Genomic DNA, 23,218 nt, shown 5'->3' on the forward strand with positions numbered 1-23,218 from the left:
CTTTAGAGAGAAAATACAACAACAATTGCCCTCAGTCCTTGTTGTGGCACAGAGTAGGCATTTCAATGGCTCACACAAGGACTTTAATAAACGTTAAAATCGCAGTTCTTTCGTTTAGAGGACAGCAAAGGGCATCAGCCACATTTTATTTGTGGCCTCAGCTGCCCCCTCCCTTTGTTGTGGCCCACTGTGTTTTCATTTCTGTGTCTGTGAGAGGACTGAGAGTGTGGGCTGTAAATGTGTCTTTAATCTCAACTCTCTGGCGCTATGTTGTGTTAGTTACAGTGCTGCACAATAGGGGCTCTGTTCTCCTCCGAGGTGCAGCAGCTGGGACCTCCAAGCATGCTCAGTAGAGTGCGCTGTCTGACCCTGGCTGAGGGAAACTGGAGGCGTTCTAGAATGGCAATGGAACACAATGGCTATACAGTCAGGTCACGGTCAAGTTTGACTCTTGTGATGGTGTGGCTGATGTTTTTATGTAACATCTTTCTATGTAAGAGGGGAAATTGTCCGTTGGGTTTAGAAAATAAAATGTACCGAAGAAGAGATACTTAATAATAAAAGAGGAGTGGAGACAGATCATTCTGTGGGATGGAACAATCAACAAATAGACAGACCTACAGACAGAGATAGAATTGGGATCCACTGCGTGGCAGTAGGCCCTTTGGTTTGGCTCCAGAGACATGAGCCAGGACTCATCTGTCAGCAGGCCCACCATGGCTCACTCACAGGCAGCCAGAGCCACAGGAAGTCAGCCTTCAAACAAGGTGGTCCCACTCTTATATAAAACATGCCCATGACTCTAGGTGACTGCAAATAAACACCCCCGGACATGATAAAAGGAGGAAGGAATAAATACACCCACGCACACAGGCAGAAACACACAATCACACACACACAATCACACACACACACAATCACACACACACACACACACACACACACACACACACACACACACACACACACACACACACACACACACACACACACACACACACACACACACACACACACACACACACACACACACACACACACACACACACACACACACAGTGCATTACTTAAGCAATCCACAGACTTTACAGCAGTCAGCATCTTCTCTTGTCTGTCACCTCTGTCAGTACTCTGAACTTGGATCTGGCCTGTCAGGATACCGTGAGGAATTGTCTCACAATCTCACATACAAAAGGATAATGCTCTGCAGATGTGGTGGGTCACTGAGACAACTTCTGGGATTTAAATCTGTCTTATAATTGGACAAGGAGGGCTCACTGATGTCACAGCACAACTATGTGCATATGAGTTCTTAGTTAGGAGAGGACAGCCAACACTATGCTTCTGCAAATGTCCATGCAAATATCCTCATGTTATAGGATGCACTGACCTGCATGCCTGTTAACATTTTGTTTAAATGCAATGGGCACCTTTTAAGCTCTTATTTGTGAATGACAAGTGTGGCATTTTTATTGTATTTCATACGTGTAAACGACGCACACACCAGCAGAATTTGACAAAATGCGTTGTCTATTCTTCTGTGATGCCTTAATACTCAATACAAAAGTACCCCCTCAAAGTTATTCTGTAAGTGAGCATAAAATTAATTTCAAAAAGAAAACAGCCTTTAGAAAAGAGACTAAATATATGCTGCTATCACACTTTATTAAAAATAGAAACATATATTCCATACAGACTACAATGGTCCACTGATATTGTTTTAAAAATTAGTAACATACTATAAAACACACTCTTGCACAGAGTTCCTCATTTGGCTAAGATCCACTGTAGAAAAGTCTTCTGAGGGGGAAAACCAGGGAAGGGTTGTTGCGTCAGTAGCTCACTTGAGTGAACACATCATGGGACTGTACTTGTATTGAGCTCAACCAAATGCACCACCAGCACGTCATTTCATAAAACAATCACACAATTCTAAATTGAATGTAAATAACTGGAAAATGAAAGGTGGAGAAACAGAAAATAAAGATGACGTCCAAAGAAGGAAATAAATCCACAATTGTGTTAAAAAAGATGGCACATTTATTGCTACATAAATGTTATTTACATGCTGTGTTTTCTGTTACAGAGACAGATAGTTAGATTTCTTGCTGCTAGTTTTTGATGTGCATCAACAATACCTAGAACTTTTGGACACAAGTACATATCTTTTATCCACCAACAATAGAGACTGAAGATCACACCTTCATGAAATGTGAGCTTGTACAATACCTCAATGTACTAGACTGCCAGCTACAATCCTACTATGTTTTCGGATGCTATTTGTACGTTTCGGATAATAATGGTCAGGTGATGGATAACTCTGCATTTTACTATCTAATATAGTAAAATAAAGTAAGAAACTTTTTACTCAAAACTTTCGATTTAAAAAATCTAGAAAGAGTAAAATTTAGAATTCAAGAAATGTTCTTACAATATTATTGTATAAAAGACTAATAACTACAGTGAAAAATAAGCCAAATGTTTGTTTTTTAAAATCTTATTTTTGTTATTTTTTCATATATTATACGAGGAAAATCAGCTGGGAATACAGAAAAGTCTAACATAGGAGCAAAGAGACAGACAGCAGAACATTCTAAAATTACGGGGGAAATGAGAGAGCAGGCAGTGACATACATTTTAACCTCAGAGTCTGCCAGTAACATGAATACAAGCTCATGAATACTGAAATGATGAACAAGGCCACATACAGTCAGAGAAAACACAACAATACGTTTCCAAATTTATCACAAAAAGAAAATGATTGTAAACCCCCCCAAAAAATGTATAAACTCCTTGGAGTAGTTCTCAATGGCATCCTTCGTTCTGTGACTTTATTTTCAAAGAATAGGCTACTTGTCTCTGGATGTGGCAGCCTTGTTTTAAAGGTGGATAATAATGGAAGACAGTATACAAGGAAACAAATGGAATAAAAACCAGGAGTTAAGACCAAAATACTTGTTTTAAAGAAAGTAAAGCATGCGCACAGATAAAAATGTAAGTGGTGACCATTGTTCTTCATCCTGAAACATTAAAAAAAATCTGCTCAAAACTGCGTTTGTTCATCATTGTACTATACCTATCTGAAGGACCAGCTGTTTGTGTGGTTTAACAGCATGTGAACTCTTAAAGCTCCCCCTTCCCATCCCTTCACCAGTAACTTCACTGCTTGGATCAAAACAAAGCCATTCTAAATAACTTAGAACTCCTCTCTGCTATTTCACGCTTGACATCATATGCTTTACTATGAAGCCTAGAGAAATGATTTGTATACAATTACAAATAAACATATAACTTTTGATTACTTTGAATAATGTTTTTTTTTACTTTTTTTTCTTTAGTTATTTTTAACAGAAAAAAAGTTATGTGAAAATTTCATTCGGGCCAGGTGATATTGTGGTCGTCGTTTTGATTCTACTTTTTCACTAAGCAATCTTTGATAAGACAGTGCTAGGCTATTACAAAGAGCATGATCACGGCTGTTCAACTAACCAGAGACCATACTGTAATAATAGAAAACAAACTGCAATATCAGAAATATGTCATTGTTTACATTTAACACTATATGGCAAAGGAATGAAAAGGCAGTGAAGTCCCTTTTCCTTTAGTTAAGACACTAAGAAATATGCAGGGAATGCTAAGGTTTGTAAATGGTTTGCTTTTTGTATTTGAACTGCTCACTCCTGATAATAAACACCTTATAAGTCTTTAGTTTACCTTTCAGGAAAACTAGAGTTTGCCATTCTTCGGTCACCTGTGACACAGAGTTTATAGTGTATGTGTGGAACACTATTTAGCTGGGCTCATACCCACCACTCATGTCTAATCCTCTTCCTCTAATTATGTCAGTAACATGAAGACTGAGCTATACCAAACGGACACATGAGCAGGTCGTTTTGGTTTAAACATGCTGTTCATTGCGACATGAATAAAATATATGTTCTTTTTCTAAATGGGATGCTTAAGTCTTTTAGTACTCAATATCGCCAAATGATTTTTAGTTGGGCTCTAAAGATCACTTTAAATTGCCGAATATATTAATTTGTATCTTTCTCAGGAGTCTGAGTATCTTAATCTTAGCTCAGGCTAGCCCGAGACTGGCTAGGGAGAAGGGCTGGGCCATACTAGTGACACTGGCAAACTGTAGATCAACTGAAAAGCCACAGGCTTCTTAAAGCATATTCATAATTTTCCCTTTAGACATGGACTTTACAGCTCAGTAACATAATAAATAGAAAAAATAATACAAAACAAATAAACATAATTGCTGTTACAATGCATTCGTCAATTCAGTTTAGGCACAAGGCAAACTTCCACATGGGAGGGTGGAGGAGATCGCGACAGTCTCTGATTGTTCAGATGCGACACGCTGCTTGCAGACAGTGATATGTGCTGAAGTTCTCTCGTTGGCAGAAATATGTTGGATGTCATCACAGGGACCTGGACACTGGGCTTTTCTTCAATCTAAGGATTGCGTTAGTCTGGGGTTTAGCTTCAAGTGGTCTGTCGCCTCCAATTTGTGTCACAAACTGTGAGTCCTGTCTGCCATTGGGAAGCAAGGGCACCATCTCTATCTTACAGAATTGATCTGGATCATTTTGATCTGAAGGGGCAAAAACAGGAATAACTCAGTCACTTTATGAAACAGCATATTTTGTAAGTAATGTAGTATCTCATCACAGCTATTACTGACAGAGTGAGAGTGTGTGGATGGTGCTCCATGGAGATGTACTACTGTACCTGTGTGCTCCTCAGAGTCGGCCCATGGGATTGGATGTGTCGGTGAGGCCGGGGTGGACCCCATGGTGGGCTTGCTGGTCCCCAGAGATCCCATGGCCAGACACCTTCTCCTCTTCCCTCCTCTTAAGGCAGGCTGCTTTGGGGTTCAGATTCCGCTCTGCGTGTATAGAAACAGATTAACGTCTGTCATTACTCTTCATAAGCGGTGTTATAACTCTTCATAAGAGGTGTTATAACTCTTGTGTGTTACATGTGCGAGTGTAGGAATGCTGACCTCTGACTTGTTGCTCCAGGCTCAGTATGACTGCCACGGCCTGGTGCAGGATGAGCAGCTTGGTCTGGGGCTTCTCGCTCTTCAGGTGCAGCTGAACCATGCGGCCCAGCTCCTTGAAAGCCTCGTTGATGTCTCGCACCCTCAGACGTTCGCGGGCGTTGTTGGCCATCCTCCTCTCGCGCTCCCGCTCAGCCTTCTGCTCTGGGTTCAGGTTGTCATCATCCTCATTGATGCTGCTACAGAGGGAGAGAGGCCCAGAGGCGCAACAGTAAGACTGAGGCTGATTGTTTTTGGCTATTCACATGATTGGACTCCAGGGAGATTTAGGAACATTCTAAAATTGAATGTTTTAGACAGAAGGTCAGAAAGATTCATGTTTGTGGTTATTAGGTTAATTTACCTTGTCCGTGTGCCTCCTCTGGGAGTCTTGATGTCTCTCTTGTCGCTTTCGTCTCCAGAGCCGAGGTCGTCGGAGGAGTGGCCATCATGCATGTCGTCTCTGTCCTGGTTCTCTACCTTCAGCTCCAGGGCTGCAGCCACCTGACCAGCCAGACCTGCAGCCAGACCTGCAACACGCAGACATAAATGTAGAGAGTCAGTTCAAATGGAATCTCCGATCATTTACAGCCAACAGACATTTCACATGTAGTTATTTTCGGTGTGTAGTGCAGACATGGGATGGTCATGGGTGAAGTTGGGAGTGTGTCATGTCATACCTCTGAAGGTTTCCACTTGGTGGTTGAGTTCAGCGGTGGACATGCTGGACATGTTGGACATGGAGCCCACGCTGGGCGGCCCTCCGTGACTGTTGATCAAACTGCCAGCCTCATCCCGGTGAGAACCACCCTGTCAGAACACAGAGAGAGAGAGAGAGAGAGAGAGAGAGAGAGAACATGTTCAGCTGTAGGGAAGGGCTCTGGTCTGAATGAGCCTGGAAAGGAAGGAACGATGTCTATTCAACCAGAGTGAATGCTTTTATGACTCAGATATCTCACACTTGAAAAGCAGAGAGAGATAGAAAGAGAACTTTGTTGTTCAACTTCACTTTAGACTGACCTTCACAAATGGAATGCTGTTGCTGTCTGTTCAAAAAAGAAATAACAACCTCCCAGAGCCTGGCTCAGAGCTTTGAGGGAGATTTTGTAGTCTACAAGCCGATGATGAGAACCTTGGTGGAAAACTGTCCATTGAAAACACTTGTAAAAACGCATGTTTGGCTTGGATTTCACAACAGGTTTTTCTAAACACTTGTCATGACAAATTGAACACAATGGCTGATCTTTCTGGTGAGCTAAACAATCATATTTCCTCATATTAAAAGCAGGATCTACAGGTGGAGCTGCAGTACAGGAGTCCGTTTCTGAGAACTAATGATGGTTCCCAAGTCCCTCAGTTCTGACACTGGGGGGTGCTTTGGTGCTGTACTTCAGTGCTTTGGTGCTGTACTTCACCATAACAAAATGCAGAATTCATATTCAGGATAAGGGAAACACAAACATTCATTTGTATTGCTGTATAATCTCTTCATAATAACGAATGCAGTGATGTGATGGTAAACCTATCCCCTTCTCTCTTTTCTTTCTGATTGCTTTTCTCTCTTGGGTTAGCCACGGTCATTATGTTCTGAGGGTTCTTCTTCCTCTTCTAGATATATCTATCTCTGATCTATTTGGAAGCAATATAAGGCAAAACCCACTCCAAAGACAGACCATTTCCTTATTTTCCCTCCATATTGCTTGTGAAACAGGTTCCTCCCACCATGCTGCATCACCATCGCTGTGCTCGCTGGAGTTTACCACATGTTCCCCACTCAGCTATCTGGTTCTCTTCTGGGAACTAGGGGAGGAGGAGAGGAAACCAGTACGGGGGCGGGGGGGGGTGTATCTTCCATTTTTCTTATGGAATGTGATCCCAAGTCACTGTTGGCCTCTGTTAACCCACTGCCCCCCCCCCCCCCCCCCCTCCTCACTACGCTAATCTCTGCAGCGCTCTCAACAGGTGTCCAAACAAGTCTTTGTCTGGAGGAGGAGGAGGAGGAGGAGGGGCGCGGGGGTGCTGGCGAGGGAAGAACGCTGCCATTTTCCTTGCTGGGTCTGATTACCATACAGCTGAGGACCTCTATTTGGGTGGAGACTGGCCTCAGGCGCGCGCTTCCTACCATTCAGATTTGTTGAGTTGGTTAAAAAGAGGCAGTGAACGAGTGAAAAAGGCTGTCCTGAGTAAACGGCTGGGGCTGTGCCATGCTGAGGTGGCTGAGCTCTGTCTGAGCAGCAGTCTGAGGGGACCCTCTCTCTCTACCACAGAGGAAGCTCTGTGTTCATGCAGACACAGCCAGTCCTCTTTTAGTCTCACAGCTCACCAACATCATCACTATAGTCCCTTAACACTCTGTAACGAGCACACCAAACTGAACTGCACCATGGGAGAACCACTAAAAAAATCATTTTTAGTCACAGTCCAGTAAATACTATCGTGAGAGTTCCAAGGACCACAACACCAATATCAAAATGGCCATGACTGAAAACACATGGTGCGCTGGGATATTTTCTTCCTTCTACAGAGAGTAACAAACCAGAAATACTAGTCCCTGTATTTAAATTATTCTGGGCAAAAGGGACACCGGCTGCAAGCTTGCATGCTGCGAAGGCTGTAAAAGGCTGTAAACTTGTCTGTAAAATGGCACTGGTTTTAGTTTTGGCAGTATAGATACAGGAGCACCAACTCCAATAAATGGATATGATTGTTACCACAGGTCAGGGATCAAATGCCTCCCAATGTTCTTGTGGGTTTGTTGGCCCGATTACCATGTGAGTAATGCAAGGACTAGTCTTCACAGATGCTACTCCACAGCAAGAATGTTTACTAATCAGCCAGTGGTAGGGGGACAGGTTCCTGTGAGGGACTGAGGCTGAGGTCTGGACAGTAAATGTTGAGGTAAGGAAATGCTGAGCATGTTTCAGTCGTCGGCATCCTTCCCTCCTCCATCACATCCCCTGAATGCCTCCATCCATTTTCTTAGAAAAGGGAGTTTAATCCAAGAGGATCTTAATCCAACCCTCCACCCACGTACGCCAGGACTGATTCAGAAAATTCAGGAAAAATATGGCCTAAATTATTTCCCATCACCTAGGGATTAGTGTAGAACTGTCTCCCTCTGTTGAAACTTCCACTACAGATGTGCTCAAATCCCTCTCCTCTCCGATATGAAATAGTTCAGATGGAGGATGGGCAAACACATTATGCTCTGCACCGAGACCTGCATCCCCTCGTTCCCCAGGAGCAGCCTCATAGGAGTGCAACTGACAAACACTTTCCAGACCAAAGCAGAACTTCACTCCGTTTTGCCTGGTTTTCTCATTCAACCCTGTATACGAGGTCTTTCTTAAGGAGAGTTCAGGCCAACCATTACACATATGGAAAGTATGTGAGTTTAAATTCAACTGCTCTCTGTGGAAAAAGGCAGCGTTTTTGCACATGGCTGTGGACTCATTCTGAACAGGTGGCCAAGGCTTGTTTATTAGCCTATTTGGAGAAACGCAACGCAAAAGCACATATGCCTCTCCTCAGTCGAAAAAACAGACTTTCTTTTAAGTATTCAAAGTCAATTCTTAAGTTGCAAAAAACATGAAACATAATATCCTTAACATCTAAAACACTCAAGATATTTTTCTTCTGCAAAGTTAATTCATACCATTGCTGCTGTCCGACTAGCAACCAATCCGGCGGCAGGGAAGTTTGCTCCGAGGGTTGCAATTGGCCCATTCTGTCCCAGCAGGCTGTGTATGTCACTGGGCAGACTGGTGGTGGAGCCCACAGCATGGTTCCGCAGGACGAGGATGGCATCATCCAGTCTGTCCAGGCGATCCTCCATCCGAGACTGGCAGGACCGAGAGAGAAGAGGGGAGGGGAGAGAAGAACAGGAGAGAGGACAGAGCAGTTTACTATAAGCACATTAGGACAAAAAAATGGAGGACATTGTGATTTTATGGCATGATCTTGGAGTGAAAAAACACCACAGGGATAATAAAAGCATAAAAGAAAAACACTCAAAAACAGATGAAGATAAGTCATTTCAACCTGAGGAGGGGCACAAGGGATGCATGTGTTCATAACAGACAAACATCCTCATTTGTATCTATAGAAACTGATAAACGGGCTGGCACACCACTCATTTGGAGCACCATGACTATTCATTTGGTATTAAAGCATCTTATGCTCCTAAGCTGATTACTGCAAGCTGAAATGTCAGTATATAAATAATAAACAACAATAAAAAGCATGGCAACAAAACATTTGAAACTCCAATTAAATGGAACGGAACGGTGGCCAAGCTGGTGAAAGAAAGAAAAACAACTAAGGATGTGAAAAGGTGTCAAACACTGATGGGTAAAGTCTCCATCTAAAGGACAGGAGTACCTCGCATACATCCTTTAAGAATGACATGGCATCCTGGAGATGCTCATGAAGCTGCTGATGGACTCGAGTTTTCTGCCAAAATCAGATAGAACAGGAAAGCATGTGAGCACAAATAAACAGTAGTGGAAGAGCCAGAGATAGTATAGACTGAGATAGAAGAACAGAGATAGTGTCGACTGAGATAGAAGGGCGGAGATAGTGTAGACAGATAGGACGGAGATTGTGTAGACTGAGATAGAAGGACAGAGATAGTATAGACCAGTGGCTCCCAAACTTTTGGGGAACTCTATCCGGTTTTCAATGTCAGTCATTGCGTACCTTAGAGAGTTTTTTATAACTTGTCAAAAATGTCCAGATCAACTAGCCCATGTCAGATAACGTTCTTTAGCTAGTTTTTTTTAGCCCATGTTCAAGTCACTCATATCACACGAATACACATTAGACATGGTAAAATGTATAGAATTGCAAGACAATTTGCTTTAAAACTGCAAAATGTTCTCTGCACCCCATTAGAAAATGTGATGAATTGCAGGAAATAACATTTTGTAGGTTTAAAACGTATTTCCACCAACAAGAGGGTGTGAACAGTGCTTTTGCACATGGAAATAGACATGGCACGCACGCTCGCACGCAGGGGGGGTGCGCAGGATGTTCCCCAATGCTGGAGTTTGGGAACCCCTGGTGTACACTGAGATAAAAGGACAGAGATAGTATAGACTGAGATAGAAAGACAGAGAAAAAGGAGAGTCAGACAGAGACAGACATATGGTAACTAATCATTGTGTCAGGCAGCATCAAAACTGTGGTCCTGTGTAGATAATAACTCCTGACCCCTCGTCCTCTCCTCCCACCATGAGGTCCCATCCCTCCCACACATTCGCCGTTCACACCGATCATAGATTTGGTCGCTTCACAAAAATCCCATTGTAGGTGGCATTCAAATATAGGGGGTAAATATTTATCCCCACAGCCGATGGTGTGAATGTGTGATGTGGGCGTCAGGCGGCGTGGGGTGAAAACTGATCCCAAGTCGTGTTTCTGGTCCGCAGGCAACTAGACCTGGAATCCTGGAGCAGTGGTGGTTCAGTCAACGCAACAGCTGCCAGGTTCCCCAGCCCCCATAACACCAGCCCCCCCAACCCCACCCTGGCCCATGGAGTAGGGGACAGATGGCAGGAGACACGCCCCAAGGGACGGTTATTGTTCAGCAGCACCCTCCCCCCTAACGCTGACATTTGTCAGCCAAGAATCTTCATGTAATGCTACACTGCCCTACGTGAGAGAACCAATCTACTGTGTGCATTAAAAAGTGCTCAGGGTGTGGGGGAAGGGAAGAGGGGGGGGGGGGGGGGGGGGGGGGAGACTTACCAGTGAGTGCAGGGAGTTCTCATAGTTGGGGGAGGGGCTCTGTCCGGCAGCACCACGCGACCATTGGTTGGTACCTGAGAGAGACAGAGCGAGAGAACCACAGTTATCCACCTGACATGGCTGATTCAGACATCCCAACATGGCCAATGATTAGAGACCTGCATCCTGCTCCACTCTACAGGGGCTGACTGACACACAGCACATCCACATCCTGTCTGGTCTCTTGTTGTTATGCTGTGAGAGGTATTTTCAGCATTGGGGCTCAGCTGCATCATTTCCTGGTGACTGGGCTGCATCCTGCAACATGAGCCAGGTCCGTGGGTGGAAGGCCCCAACATACACCAGCACACTGGGACATGGCCTACATGTACATCCGCTCATTAATGAGCTAATAGCCCAGGGAACAAAGTGAACAGTGATAAGAGGCCCGGCTGGGACAGAGGCTGTCTTCCACTGACAGAGTGATTCTTCCACGTCAAAAGGACTCCCTTACTCCATCCAATGAGCCAGAAAGTTCCAGAAGGCTCTATCAAGGCTGCACTCGTGGGTGCTCCTCTTGTCCGCGGATCTAAGCCCGATGTAATTGGCTTCCAGGGGTCACGACACAAATATCCTCTGACCAATCACATGCCAAGCTGAGGTATAGTGTAACAGTCCAACAGCTCCGTGGCTTGCCAAAACACGCAGGCCAAGACAGACTCCGAGACTTGACCTGAATTAACTTTCCATTCTGAGATTCTAGAGACGGCAATAGTCCAAACAAATGGTGGAAACATCTAATTAAGGAATTCCATTCTGTCCCAGACTGGGTGATCTCTAGAGCACATTTGAATTGTACATTAAGCAGAGGGGATCACAATGTGTGGGAATGGTTATAATCAGTACATGAAATGTGCAATGGCACATACAAATCAACTCAATTTGATTAGTGTGAAACTAAAATAATCTGCGTATCAAATTGAGGTATCCAATGCAACAAAATATATTTTTATTTGTCTCTTTATCTTAGCCAATGTTGTCTGAAATATTCCAACTAACAAGCAACAGTGCACCAGGAGGTAATGCATTACACCAAGCCTGTTGTGTGCACATGAGAACAGTTCAAGTCTCCTTAATCGATTGTGACAACGAGGAAACCTCCCAGGTTATTTATACTGGGCTGTGTTAGTGGGCCAGCCCCAGCTATGGGCCCTCACTATAGCGCCTGGTCTCCATTACTGTGGCAGAAGGTCAACACCCAGCCCACGTACTCTAGCATACTCTACAGATGGATACATTGTTTAGCTTACCTCTCATTCTCTCATTTAGGCTGTTTGTCAAAACCAACAGCAGGCCCCATTTTCTCCCTGTTCTCCTCTAAAATTGTATTTTAGTATTTGAGAGAGAAAGATCGGGAACTGGGAGATCGCTAGCTAATGTTAGTTTGTTTCTGACAAACACTAGGATTACATATCCACTTGACCCGGGGGACTGTTTCCATCGATTCATCGTCAGAAGTGTAAACTAAGCATTATTCGTCTTCTGAGAGAAAGCCTCTCCACACAAAGGTCCTGGAAAAGCCCGGCTTTAATTAAGAGGCTATTAAAAGTAACTTTGGAACAGGAAATGAGGGAGCCTCTCTGCTCAACCTCAGCGTTTCCCTGGCGTGAACCAAACAGGAAGTACTCATAACTAAGCCTCCCTGGGCCTCTGGTCCCCATGTGGAGGAGAGGAGGAGGAGGAGAAAGCTAATTGAACACACCAGCCAGAGTTGAGTTGAGCAGCACCAGGGTGTATATCTGTTCCTGCCTGGTTAGGTTATGAAAGTAGCTAATCCTAATGAACAGATGGAGCAATTTGTGGTTAATCTGAACATCATGCCTAATCATGCCCCAACTGATCTCGAAGTAATGCCCCCTATTCTAATTAACAAACTAAAAAACAAATAAATGGATATTAAATCGCAAAACATGAAACAAGAAATTCATTTTCAATCATCCCAGTTGCCCTTTTAAGCTACAATACATTTCATTTTTATGGAGGCGTTCTATTAAACTAATGGCAACAGATTTGGAAATGGACTTTTGGGAAGGGTTTTGGACAAAAGCAGATGTTTATTCATATGGAAAGTCATGGATGTGGAGTATTTGTTTTGCATTTGTAAATTGAAAAGAAACTGTTGATTCACTGAGGATTATGATTGTAAAGAGAAACTCTGTTTCACATTGTAACAAAAGTTGGTGCCCTTGGTATCATGTTGTATCATTATTTGTATAACAAAACAATCCACACCCAAATAACCACTGTACCTGCTTCTCAATCTCCAGGTGACAGGAACTTCACTGATAAAATCTAAATGGTTGTTGGCATTCTATCCCTGTCCTCCCAAGTAGGGCATGCTGCCCTGAGGCCTGGCTGGCTGAGGTGTAAAGAGGGTGCGTGAGGGGTTGGCATCCCTCTGTGTGAAGCCAATATAATCCTTCTCATCAGCTGAGTCACTGTCGCTCCTCGGGCAGAAAAATGAGGCCCTTTGCAGGCCGGTCGGTCCATGGGGAGAACAGCTGTCCACAGACCAGAGCAACAGCTGAGGACGAGGGGGGCATACGTGGAGACAGCTGTCGCCACTACATCACCACACACGGCACAACTGCCCACTAAAACAGCACGCTGGGCTTTCCCTCACTCTCTCCCTCCCCTCTCTCTCTCTCTCCTCTGCCAGTATCTCTCAGAATTATTCAGATGTCCCCTCCACATTTCTCTGCTACTTATGGAAACTGATTATCTGAATTATCTGGTAGAATGAATGCAGTGACTGAGAGGAGAGGATGTCAAACTCTAAGATAGTCTCTTGGGCCCCTTCAGCAACTGAAGAGAGCTGACTCCTTATCACTATGTAGCTAGGGGTTGTCTGGGGTAAACTGCATCATCTGTCGCCATGAGGCAATGTCGTCAAAGTCAGAGACTCTGAAAACCATTGTGAGATAAACATCACTTGCAGTGTATGGAGGAAGCAGTGTGAACGCTCTGAGGAAGCAATAACCAACATCTCTCCATGGCATTGGTTTAGGCACTAGTTTAGGCTGGTATATTGCTATAGTGCAGTAGATCAGAGTGCAGACTGATGTTCTACCTGCCCTTCCAGAGGGGGCGCCGGTGGTCACCACTGTACCTGCTGAGGCGGCAGCACCTGCTGTGCCAGTCAGGGGCGACGGAGATCCTACAGGGGTGGAGGGGTTGGATGGAAAACTACTGCTGGTGTGGTCAGGTGAGTAAATCTGTAGAGAGAGAGGGGAAGAGAGAGAGGAACGGAGGGAAAGAGAGTGAGGGGGATGACAGAAGGAGGGAGAAAGAGAGAGATCTGTCAGTAAGGCAGAACATGCAGCTCTTTAAAATCACAACCTATCGTTTTCCCATACTTTTTATAGCCTGTGTCACCATCTTTCCGCCGGCGCACGGCCGAAATTGGCTCATCAATTCTGGGGATTTTCCAACCAGGGAGCCCATAAAAATGTTCAGAGCATACATATGGGCCTTTAACGGTGAGCAGTGGCTTCAGTGAAAGCAACCAAAAAAAGGGTACCGCAAACCATATTCACTGCGACACCTGAAGGCTCTGACCAGTCAGGTGCCCTCCTCCAACTCTGATAGTGTTGTTTTATTTAGATCTCCCCCACTGGCCACAACGTAGATAATATCATACAAATACTGTATCTACAGTAATATGGCTGATACACTATTAGAGGAGAAAGTCCACGTCTTTACATTGGGGGGGAAACAGGAACAAAGTGGTTGAAATCCTTTAAAGCTAAAGTGGACTAAAATCTGCCCTAAATCCCATTAATATCTTTCTAACATGGTGCTATATAACTCCAGTATAAACCCAGGGTGGAGTGCTAGATAAGGGAGGTGACGAGAGAGGTAATGCCCAGCCATAGACAGGGAGAGATACAAAGGCCAGCATTAAATCCCCCAATAGTGATGGAGCGGAGGGGGTTATCCTGAATGAGTTGCACCACCGCACCTCTCCATGCTAGACCACGCCCTGAACTGAGCCCCAGTGAAGGGAGAGAACCACTAAAAGTGGAAGATTAGTATACACTCAGATCGGACCAGTTGAGGTGTCTTGTATGGACTATAAAAAACAATGTCCCCTCAATGGCAGAAGAGCTCTGTTACCATACCGTAGCATGTACAGACCTTCCACTGTGTTTGTGGGGAATGTAAAGCTTGGGTCAATGAGGTTTTAGGGCGACATGACTATCATGAGAGAGAGCGAGAAAGAGAGAGAGGATGATGTGATTCTGAAGCATACAGATTATATCTTTAAAACTTTCACAGGGATTTCATTTGTTTAGAGAAATGCTGGATTAAAGCTGACAACACATCCCTGATTTGTTCCCTTTAAGAGGATAGTTTGTGCCATAATGGAAAGTGTCTCCCAGTAAACCAAGGTATTAGAGGTTTGATTCCCATTAATTAGCAGAGGCAGTAGATCCAGAGGGATTTCTCAGTCCTCCAAGTAAACATCACATCCTACTCATAGGAAACCGTTTAACTTCAGTAAACACAATGGAATGCCATTATTAATCATCTTCTCTTTTAAGCTTGATCACCAAGCTATTGTGTTTCAATCAACTTTTGAAAATCCAAGTGGTTTGGCTATTGCATGTCACTCCGTGTACCAAAAGAGATGTTTTTCCCTGTGGGGATTTATACATGCTTCTTCTTCTCAATTTTTTTAAAATCACATTTCTCAGTCAAAAGGATTTGTCACTGTTCAGTATCTTTACCCTGAGACACTCAATCCTGTTGAGAAGTAATGACCATCAACTGTGATCACAAGTGTATGTCTCAAATCAATGGGACTCAAAACGAATTAGCCAATATCTCTTCTCTTTCCAAAGCAGGCCATCTATAGCCGTGACTCCTGACCCTGCAATATACAACGGGCCATTCTTCTGGTCCCGGGCTACTTCTGCTGTATTCAAACTGCAACACGACTCATTTTACCAACAACAAATGAGGCTCCGCCTCCTCATCGGTCACGCTCCCCCGGGCAGCGGGGGGCCAATAAGCATGGCCCGTTTAAAAGACCGGAGAACAAAAGGCCCACAAAGGGCGGCCCGCAGAGTTGAGCCACAGCAGTTAGGAACCCCCATCGCTCCCCCTGGCCTCCCCACCCTTCTCGTCTCACCCCAGCGCAACCGTGTCCATTTCACTGCAGCTTTGTCATGCTAATAGAATTGAGTCTGCGAATACAAAAATACTTAATTTGTGATTATCATACACTTTCACACACACACTTTTCTCTTTCGGGTGCGTGAGGGGTTGCACTAAGCCATAGCACTTCCCAAATGTAAACCCATTACGCTTTTACACATCCTACTTCTCTCACTTTTTACTAGGAATAAAAGCTATTGTCGGTTTCATTTCTCTGAGGTAAGATACACTTTATAGTCAAAATGATGTCGACTCCCCTTCAAATTAGTGGCTTCGGCTATTTCAGCCACACCCATTGCTGACAGGTGTATAAAATCGAGCACACAGCCATGCAAACTCCAAAGGAAAACATTGGCAGTAGAATGCCCTTGGGGTGGTAGGTAGCCTAGTGGTTAGAGCGTTGGGCCAGTAACCGAAATGTTGCTAGATCGAATCCCTGAGCTGACAAGGTACAAATCTGCCCTTGAACAAGGCAGTTAAGCCACTAGGCCATTATTGTAAATAAGAATTTGTTCTTAACTGACTTGCCTTGTTAAATAAAGATAAAATAAATAAAATACTGATGAGCTCAGTGACTTTCCATATGGCACAGTCATAGGATGCCACCGTTCCAACAAGTCAGTTTGTAAAATGTCTGCCCTGCAAGAACTGCCCCAGTGCTGTTAATTGTGAAGTGGACATGTCTAGAAGCAACAATGGCTCAGCTGCGAAATGCTAGGCCACACAAGCTCACGGAATGGGACCGCTGAAGAGCGAAGCACGTAAAAATAGTCTGTCCTTGGCTGCAACACTCACTACAGAGTTCCAAATTGCCTCTGGAAGCAACGTCGACACAAGAACTGTTCGTCAGGAGCTTCATGAAATGGGTTTCCATGGACGAGCAGCAGCACACAAGCCTAAAATCACCATGCACAATGTCAAGTGTCGGCTGGAGTGGTGTAAAGCTTGCCGCCATTGGACTCTGGAGCAGGGAAACACGTTCTCTGGAGTGATGAATCACGCTTCACCATCTGGCAGTCCAACAGACTAATCTGGGTTTGGCGGATGCTAGGGAAATGCTACCTGCCCCAATGCATAGTGCCAACTGCAAAGTTTGGTGGAGGAGGAATAACGGTTTGGGCTAGGCCCCTTAGTTCCAGTGAAGGGAAATCTTCACGCTACAGCATACAATGACATACTAGACAATTCTATGCTTCCAACTTTGTGGCAAAAGTTTGACGAAGGCCCTTTCCTGTTTCATCATGACAATGCCCCTGTGCACAAAGCGAGGTCCATACAGAAATGGTTTGTCGAGATTGGTGTGGAAGAACTTAACTGGCCTACACAGAGCCCTGAACTCAACCCCATCTAACACCTTTGGGATTAATTGGAACACCCAACCTCACTAATGCTCTTGTGGCTGAATGGAAGCAAGAGGCCGCAGCAATGTTCCAACATCTAGTGGAAAGCCTTCCCAGAAGAGTGGAGGCTGTTATAGCAGCAAAGGGGGGACCAACTCCATATTAATGCCCATGATTTTAGAATGAGATGTTCAACAAGTAGGTGTCCACATACCTTTGGTCATGTAGTGTATATTAGGCCGGGTTACAGATGAGTTCTGGGAGTTATTCAAATGAGAAATAATCCGTAAGAGCAGGGACAGAAGAGCTCTCTGTGAGGTTCTGTGGCTGTTGAAACCAAGAGGGCTCTAACTGGAAGGAGGACATATTCATCCTCAGTAGCACAAAGGTTTATGAGTTACTGTCTGTCAAACGTGCAGGGAGACATGATCAAAAATGGAACAAATACCAAGGCTGGATTATTCAAACTGGTGCGTAATGTATTTTGTGTTTTTTTTTACAATTTCCTTTCTTGTATACTCAGAGATTAAGTCTACAATTATCCAGGCTTAGGCCCAGAAACAACTGCAAACACATCCCTCTGGGCTTATTTAATCAGCATTCACTATAGCACTTAATACCCATCGTGACCACCGAGGTCGCTTCCTTTACAGACTGAAGAGGGCCATTAATATAATGCACCATCTCAATTTAACACAGGAATAAAAAAATATATTTGATATTAAAGTGAGTGGAGAAGGTACTGTAGTCAAGAACACAGGATTCACACCCAGAGAGGGGACCAACCTAGAGGGGACATCCACGGAGGATTCCTAACCATTCATGTAAGCCTAACGCCTCAATCAAACTGCCATTCAGAGGGAGAGAGTGCAATTTTAAGTGCTGCATGGATTGTGCCTCCATTTACCAGTAAACCAATAGGGCTTTACTCCCAACAAACAACCTCTGTGGATTTGTAACATGGTTTCTATCTCTTTTGAGGCTTTCCCATTTACCCAGAGGACAACAGGGGTGTGTTATACTCACCGAAGCCAAAGCTTTGCCCAGTGCATCTCCAGTCTGCTGGCTTCCAGTGGCGTTCCCCCGATTTGCAGCATCTACAGAAACAAGGAGGACAGTTATAACACAGAGCATAGATTAAAGAAGAGAACATCATTATAGGAATTTATCTCGCCTATTGATATTTAAGAGTAGATCAACCAAGTATTCGCCGTACCCATGACCCCGTCGGTGGTGTTGATAGGCGGGTTGTGTGTTGGGTTAACGAATGGTGAAGTGCTGGCGTTGCTGCGGTGGAAGCTGGACATTGGAGGAAGACTGGCATGGATGTCTGTCGGCGACACAGAGTGTGGAGGGTAATTCTGAAAGAGAAAGAGGACAAAACACTTGTTCATCAGGACAATGCAATATTGTGTGTGCATACACTTGTTCAGTGGTAAGAATAGCATTGTGCGTGGTGAAAAAATATCACTTGATAAAAGAGAGGTTATATGAATGTGGAGCCCAGACAGACAGAGGGCTTTGGTTGGGCAGCAGCTGCAGGCTCCCTGTGAGTCCCAGTGAGACACAGTGGGCAGACAGAGCAGAGCAGATGAAACACTGATAGAGGGGGTCAGCCGTGTCTTACACAGATACTGCCCAGACAGCAACATCAGATAGAGAGATAGCCAGGCCACAGCTCAAAACAATCACTCTCACTACGGGCTCAGCAGAGAGGAGGGGATGTGCTCTGATGGGGCAGAACAGGACATGGAGGCTGAATACGCATCAGTCACAGTGTTTCCCGTAGCCAGACTTTTTCTGTAGGCAGGGGGGGCAATATTATGGGCTGCAATATTGCACACCACAAATATTCAATTGAAACCAATGCAAGCCAAATGTTTAATGAGCAAGGGGCAATAGAGCTTAACAGGGAGGGGGTAGACTGTCTAAGAATAGGTAGGGGAAACATTGAGACATCACTAGCTGGTTTGCTTACCAGGCGGTCATGTGAGTGCATGTTGACGTAATTTCCTGACTGCGGCATGTGAGATGAAGATCCTCCCAGCATTCCTCCATAACTAGGCTGGTTGATCCCATTGGAAGAATTCCACGGATCAGAAGAGTTGTGGGACCCATCTAATGACAACAAACAGAGTTGAGTTGAAATTGATCCGTCTTGAGTTTCATCCCTATTCTTTACAGTATAATGACTCATGTAACAAAAGGATCAAACAATTGAAGAGACATCCTGGATTTGATTCCAGGAGAGGGCAGACGTTTAAATGACTTTAGTTTAATAACCAGTCAAGTTTACATAAAATGCAATATGCCTGAACCGCCATGAAGCAAACCACAACACACAGCTTGATTATGAGAGCCCAGAGAGACCTTTCCACAGAGGGCAGTCTACCTCCTCTCTGCTGAGTTTCTGGATCACACAAGGGGGTTGTTCACTCTCCCAGTCTGGTCTTCGGACTGAAACACAAGCCCTGTCCTGGACACAGCTGAGATAACACTAAGCCTCCCTTGGCTAACAGAAACCAACCAGATCCCTTCAAAGACAGGCGACTGAGACCAGGCTCAGTGAAATACTGTCTACCAGAAGAAAGAAATTGCTAAATCGAGCTGAACATTTGAAACTGTTTAGCGACATCAGAGAGAGTGACTACAGAGAGAGTAACTGCGTGTGATGTTAGTATGTTTGTCCAGAAATATTCTCTCATGGGTCCACTGTCTATCAACAGGCAGGGGAAGACATTGACAAAGACAGCGCCTCAGATTGAACAAACAGATAACACTGGCTTCTTTAGACTCCATGACAGAGACTGTCTTAAGTCAGAATCACTTACCAAAGAAAGTGGTTGCAAACATACTGCTGGGGGGTTTGGGAGATGAGTAGGAGGGAGAATCTCTGTTGAAGTCTTCTGTGTTGGGAGACGGGGCATACACCTGCCAAAAGAAAACAGACATTATTAACATGAATAACAACAGCAGGTGCATAGGGCAGTCTAGCATTTTGTCAAAGTCATTATCCTCTAAGATGTAACTTGTGACTGTTCTCTGTATGTGGCAGGAGCATAATGATGATGATTTGGTTGAGTTATTAGGATGATGTTGAAGAGGAACAATTCTAATGCCCCACCACCCTGCCTGGTGGGTTGATCACAATCTAAAGCCAGTGCATTAAGGACGGCTTCATTAACCATCATTAGATGCAAACGAGTATCTTCGCCTAAATTTGTCCCTATTCCTCACACGACTGTTATTTGTAAAGTAGCGCTGTATGTTGAAGCCGGAATCATGTCTACTTTAATGAATGTAGTGAACGAACTGAGCCGTGCCAGTTTAAGAAGCCAGTGGTGTGGCAGCTGGGCTCATTTGGAAGGCTCGTGGAGGGAGGACTGGATTATCAGGGGGTGTTTGCATTTCAGATTGTCTCAGCTCTTAATGGAACTATAATGACACCAGCACACACAAGCGTTCATAAAAACACTGCCAATTGCAGCTCGCCAAAGAAACAAATCAAATCAGAAAATCAAATATGGAGCCTGTGCTTTTCTTTATTTTGCTACCTGGTTGTGAGCTAGCGAGGGATTGAGGGAGGGGATGAGCGGTGAGGCACAGAGGGCTGTTGTGCAGCTGTGGCTGTGCCAGGCTGGGTGGGAGGATCAAAGGGTCGTGAGGCCAAACATTAGTGATGTGGTCTCTGACTTCATCCACTCCAGATGGAGGGAGAGAGAGCCAGTGAACTCACCACGCCACAAAGAGGGCCGGTCCCTCAACCCTAACACCATGCAGCACAAATCACTACCAGACCTGCCACCCAGCCCCCCCCCCCCCCCCCCCCCCCCCCTAGTCACCAGCAACATAAATTCCTTCTTTAATGGCCTAATGGCATACTCATCTGTTTGCGTGAACAGAGCCCTTCAAGACCTTCAAAGGTTGCTTCCTAATGCAACAAGATGTGTCAGTGGGCTTGGAGCGAATGTTTTGTTGTCCTACTGAAGTATAATCATCTTATTTATGAGACACAACCCCAACAAATGTAATTCGTCATCACTTTACTACGTACGTCAAGAGAAAGACACACACATACTCACTCACGTGAACAACATATCAGTCAGTCAGCTTAGCCAACACTCAGGGCCACAAGCAGTGTGTGTGAGCATGTGATTAGCTGTGTGTGTGTAACTCCAGCACCCTTTGTACATGTCGTTTAGCAGGGAGGGGATCTCTTGGGTCCTCTGGCTCGCACATGTGACCCAGGGTGTGGGGACTCCCGTGGAGATTCTAGGTTAGCCTCACACAGGAGCCCTGGCTTTGTCCCAGTCTGAGCCTCAATGGGCAGCATATGGTGGTGGATGATGCTAATTGTCCTCTTCACACTGGGCTAGCCAGTCAAGGCATTAATAAAACACCCAAACACCGGGCGCCTCATTCCCCTAGCTTCTGGAGGACAGAGCCCGCCTGGGTTTCCTTTTACTACCACGTGAATTAAAGAGACATCACTCAGAGCCCGGGCCAGCAGGGCCAGCGGGACCAGCACAGTTGTTGGAGTTTGGGTGTTTAGTTTCTGTATATTTTCCGCATCACGTTTAATTTAAGAATATCTGTAGCCACCATAATCCATAAGCAATCATTAATTCAGGGTTTGTGGTTCATACACTGAGCTTACTCATGTTTGACTTAATATCAACAAGCATCAGATTTCACTGTTTCACTGATTGGAGAGAATGGGGACAGTAGGTTCTTGGCAGAGCTTTGTTCTGCAACTCTCTCGTCTCTGTGGCTGATCTGAGAGGGCTGATAAGTCCCTCCACACCTTTCCACACATCACCAGCCTGCAGCACCCGCCTTTGATCTCGACCCCACACCAATCAAAACAGCACATGGAAAAAAACATTATATTGTCAACATATGGATACACCAAATGACAACGGCGAAAATAACCTCTTAAAAATTAATTATCACCGCAGCAAAAACTCACAAAAGAGAACAGCTGAGAGCAGTGGGCTGCTGGTGTCAACACAGTATCCCGTCTCTGCACGTCACTATGTGGAATCAAACCATGCCCGAGGGCCTTTCTTTTCAAGTCTAAATCTAACACACTTAGAGGCTAAAAGGCACGCACGCAGCTCCAAAACAATGGTCCCCTGCTACACAGCCCCAGAACCACCTTCCTGATGGGGCATGTTGAGCACTGCAGCCTGGTACCAGGCAACCCTTTAACAGAGACATCTCAAGCCTCAAGCTGTTGATGCTTAAAAACTCAAAGATTTAGGTCTCAAGAAACACAATTTTCAAAGACCAACTGCACTCTGATAAATGAGGTGATATCAGGTGTTATATACGTGGGAAGCTGTCAACATTAATTTTAAACTCTGAGGCAAAACTCATACTCCTGATGTTATCTTGTCCTGTAAACAGTTATTCCATATTTCCTGAGAAAAATAGTCATTTACTGGATGCCTCCTTGGTCCAGTCCTCAGTGCACTTGAGGGATATTAGACAGGAAAGGCCACACCTTAGAAAAACACACTCCACCCACCAAATCCTCCCAAATATCTGAATTCTCTAAAGCTTGGGTTTCTCATTTTCTATGGAACTGGAGGAAACAACGGAAATAGAAAACACTTAATACGTCAAAAAACACAGAAATCAAAGACTTTAAGGCTCGTGCCAAAAAAACAATAATCCCTCTCAAAACTCCAACAAGTTAATTTGAGTTTTGTTTATGCTCACAATAAACACTATTTATCTCTCCTCCTCCTCCTCCTCCGAAGAGAAGATAAAGAGCTTGGTATTGGTTGGTTATTTATCGACTGCTTTGGATCATAAAGTTGACCCGTGCTGCCACACGTTCCCAATTTTCTCCCTCTGCCGGCCTGTAAGACATTCCTGG

The 23,218-nt window shown here is 44.6% G+C and overlaps 1 protein-coding gene and 1 non-coding gene across 8 annotated transcripts in view; both read right to left on the bottom strand.

Moving 5' to 3' along the window:
- Window positions 1-1,646: 1,646 nt before the first annotated feature.
- The window catches only part of LOC109887933 (transcription factor 12-like), a 95,956-nt gene continuing 74,384 nt past the window's right edge, over window positions 1,647-23,218 (bottom strand). For 4 of the 7 annotated variants that reach the window (XM_031811403.1, XM_031811411.1, XM_031811397.1 and 1 more), the window contains 12 exons: window positions 20,166-20,265; window positions 19,313-19,452; window positions 18,551-18,695; window positions 18,361-18,431; window positions 13,905-14,049; window positions 10,796-10,869; window positions 8,703-8,888; window positions 5,728-5,857; window positions 5,412-5,577; window positions 5,012-5,247; window positions 4,738-4,894; window positions 1,647-4,600 (listed from right to left, as the gene is read on the bottom strand). In XM_031811403.1, coding sequence (XP_031667263.1) covers window positions 4,749-4,894; window positions 5,012-5,247; window positions 5,412-5,577; window positions 5,728-5,857; window positions 8,703-8,888; window positions 10,796-10,869; window positions 13,905-14,049; window positions 18,361-18,431; window positions 18,551-18,695; window positions 19,313-19,452; window positions 20,166-20,265 — 1,539 coding nt within the window. In that variant the 3' untranslated portion in view covers window positions 1,647-4,600; window positions 4,738-4,748. Of the gene's footprint in view, window positions 4,601-4,737; window positions 4,895-5,011; window positions 5,248-5,411; window positions 5,578-5,727; window positions 5,858-8,702; window positions 8,889-9,427; window positions 9,500-10,795; window positions 10,870-13,904; window positions 14,050-18,360; window positions 18,432-18,550; window positions 18,696-19,312; window positions 19,453-20,165; window positions 20,266-23,218 lie in introns of all 7 variants that reach the window. The other 3 variants (XM_031811441.1, XM_031811432.1, XM_031811417.1) reach the window with 3 other exon arrangements.
- Window positions 13,689-13,771, bottom strand: LOC116371950 (small nucleolar RNA SNORD35). The gene has a single exon (XR_004209080.1). It is a non-coding gene; the product is annotated as a small nucleolar RNA SNORD35 (small nucleolar RNA).

The sequence above is a fragment of the Oncorhynchus kisutch genome, linkage group LG3, assembly GCF_002021735.2.
Source record: "Oncorhynchus kisutch isolate 150728-3 linkage group LG3, Okis_V2, whole genome shotgun sequence".
NCBI lineage: Eukaryota > Metazoa > Chordata > Actinopteri > Salmoniformes > Salmonidae > Oncorhynchus > Oncorhynchus kisutch.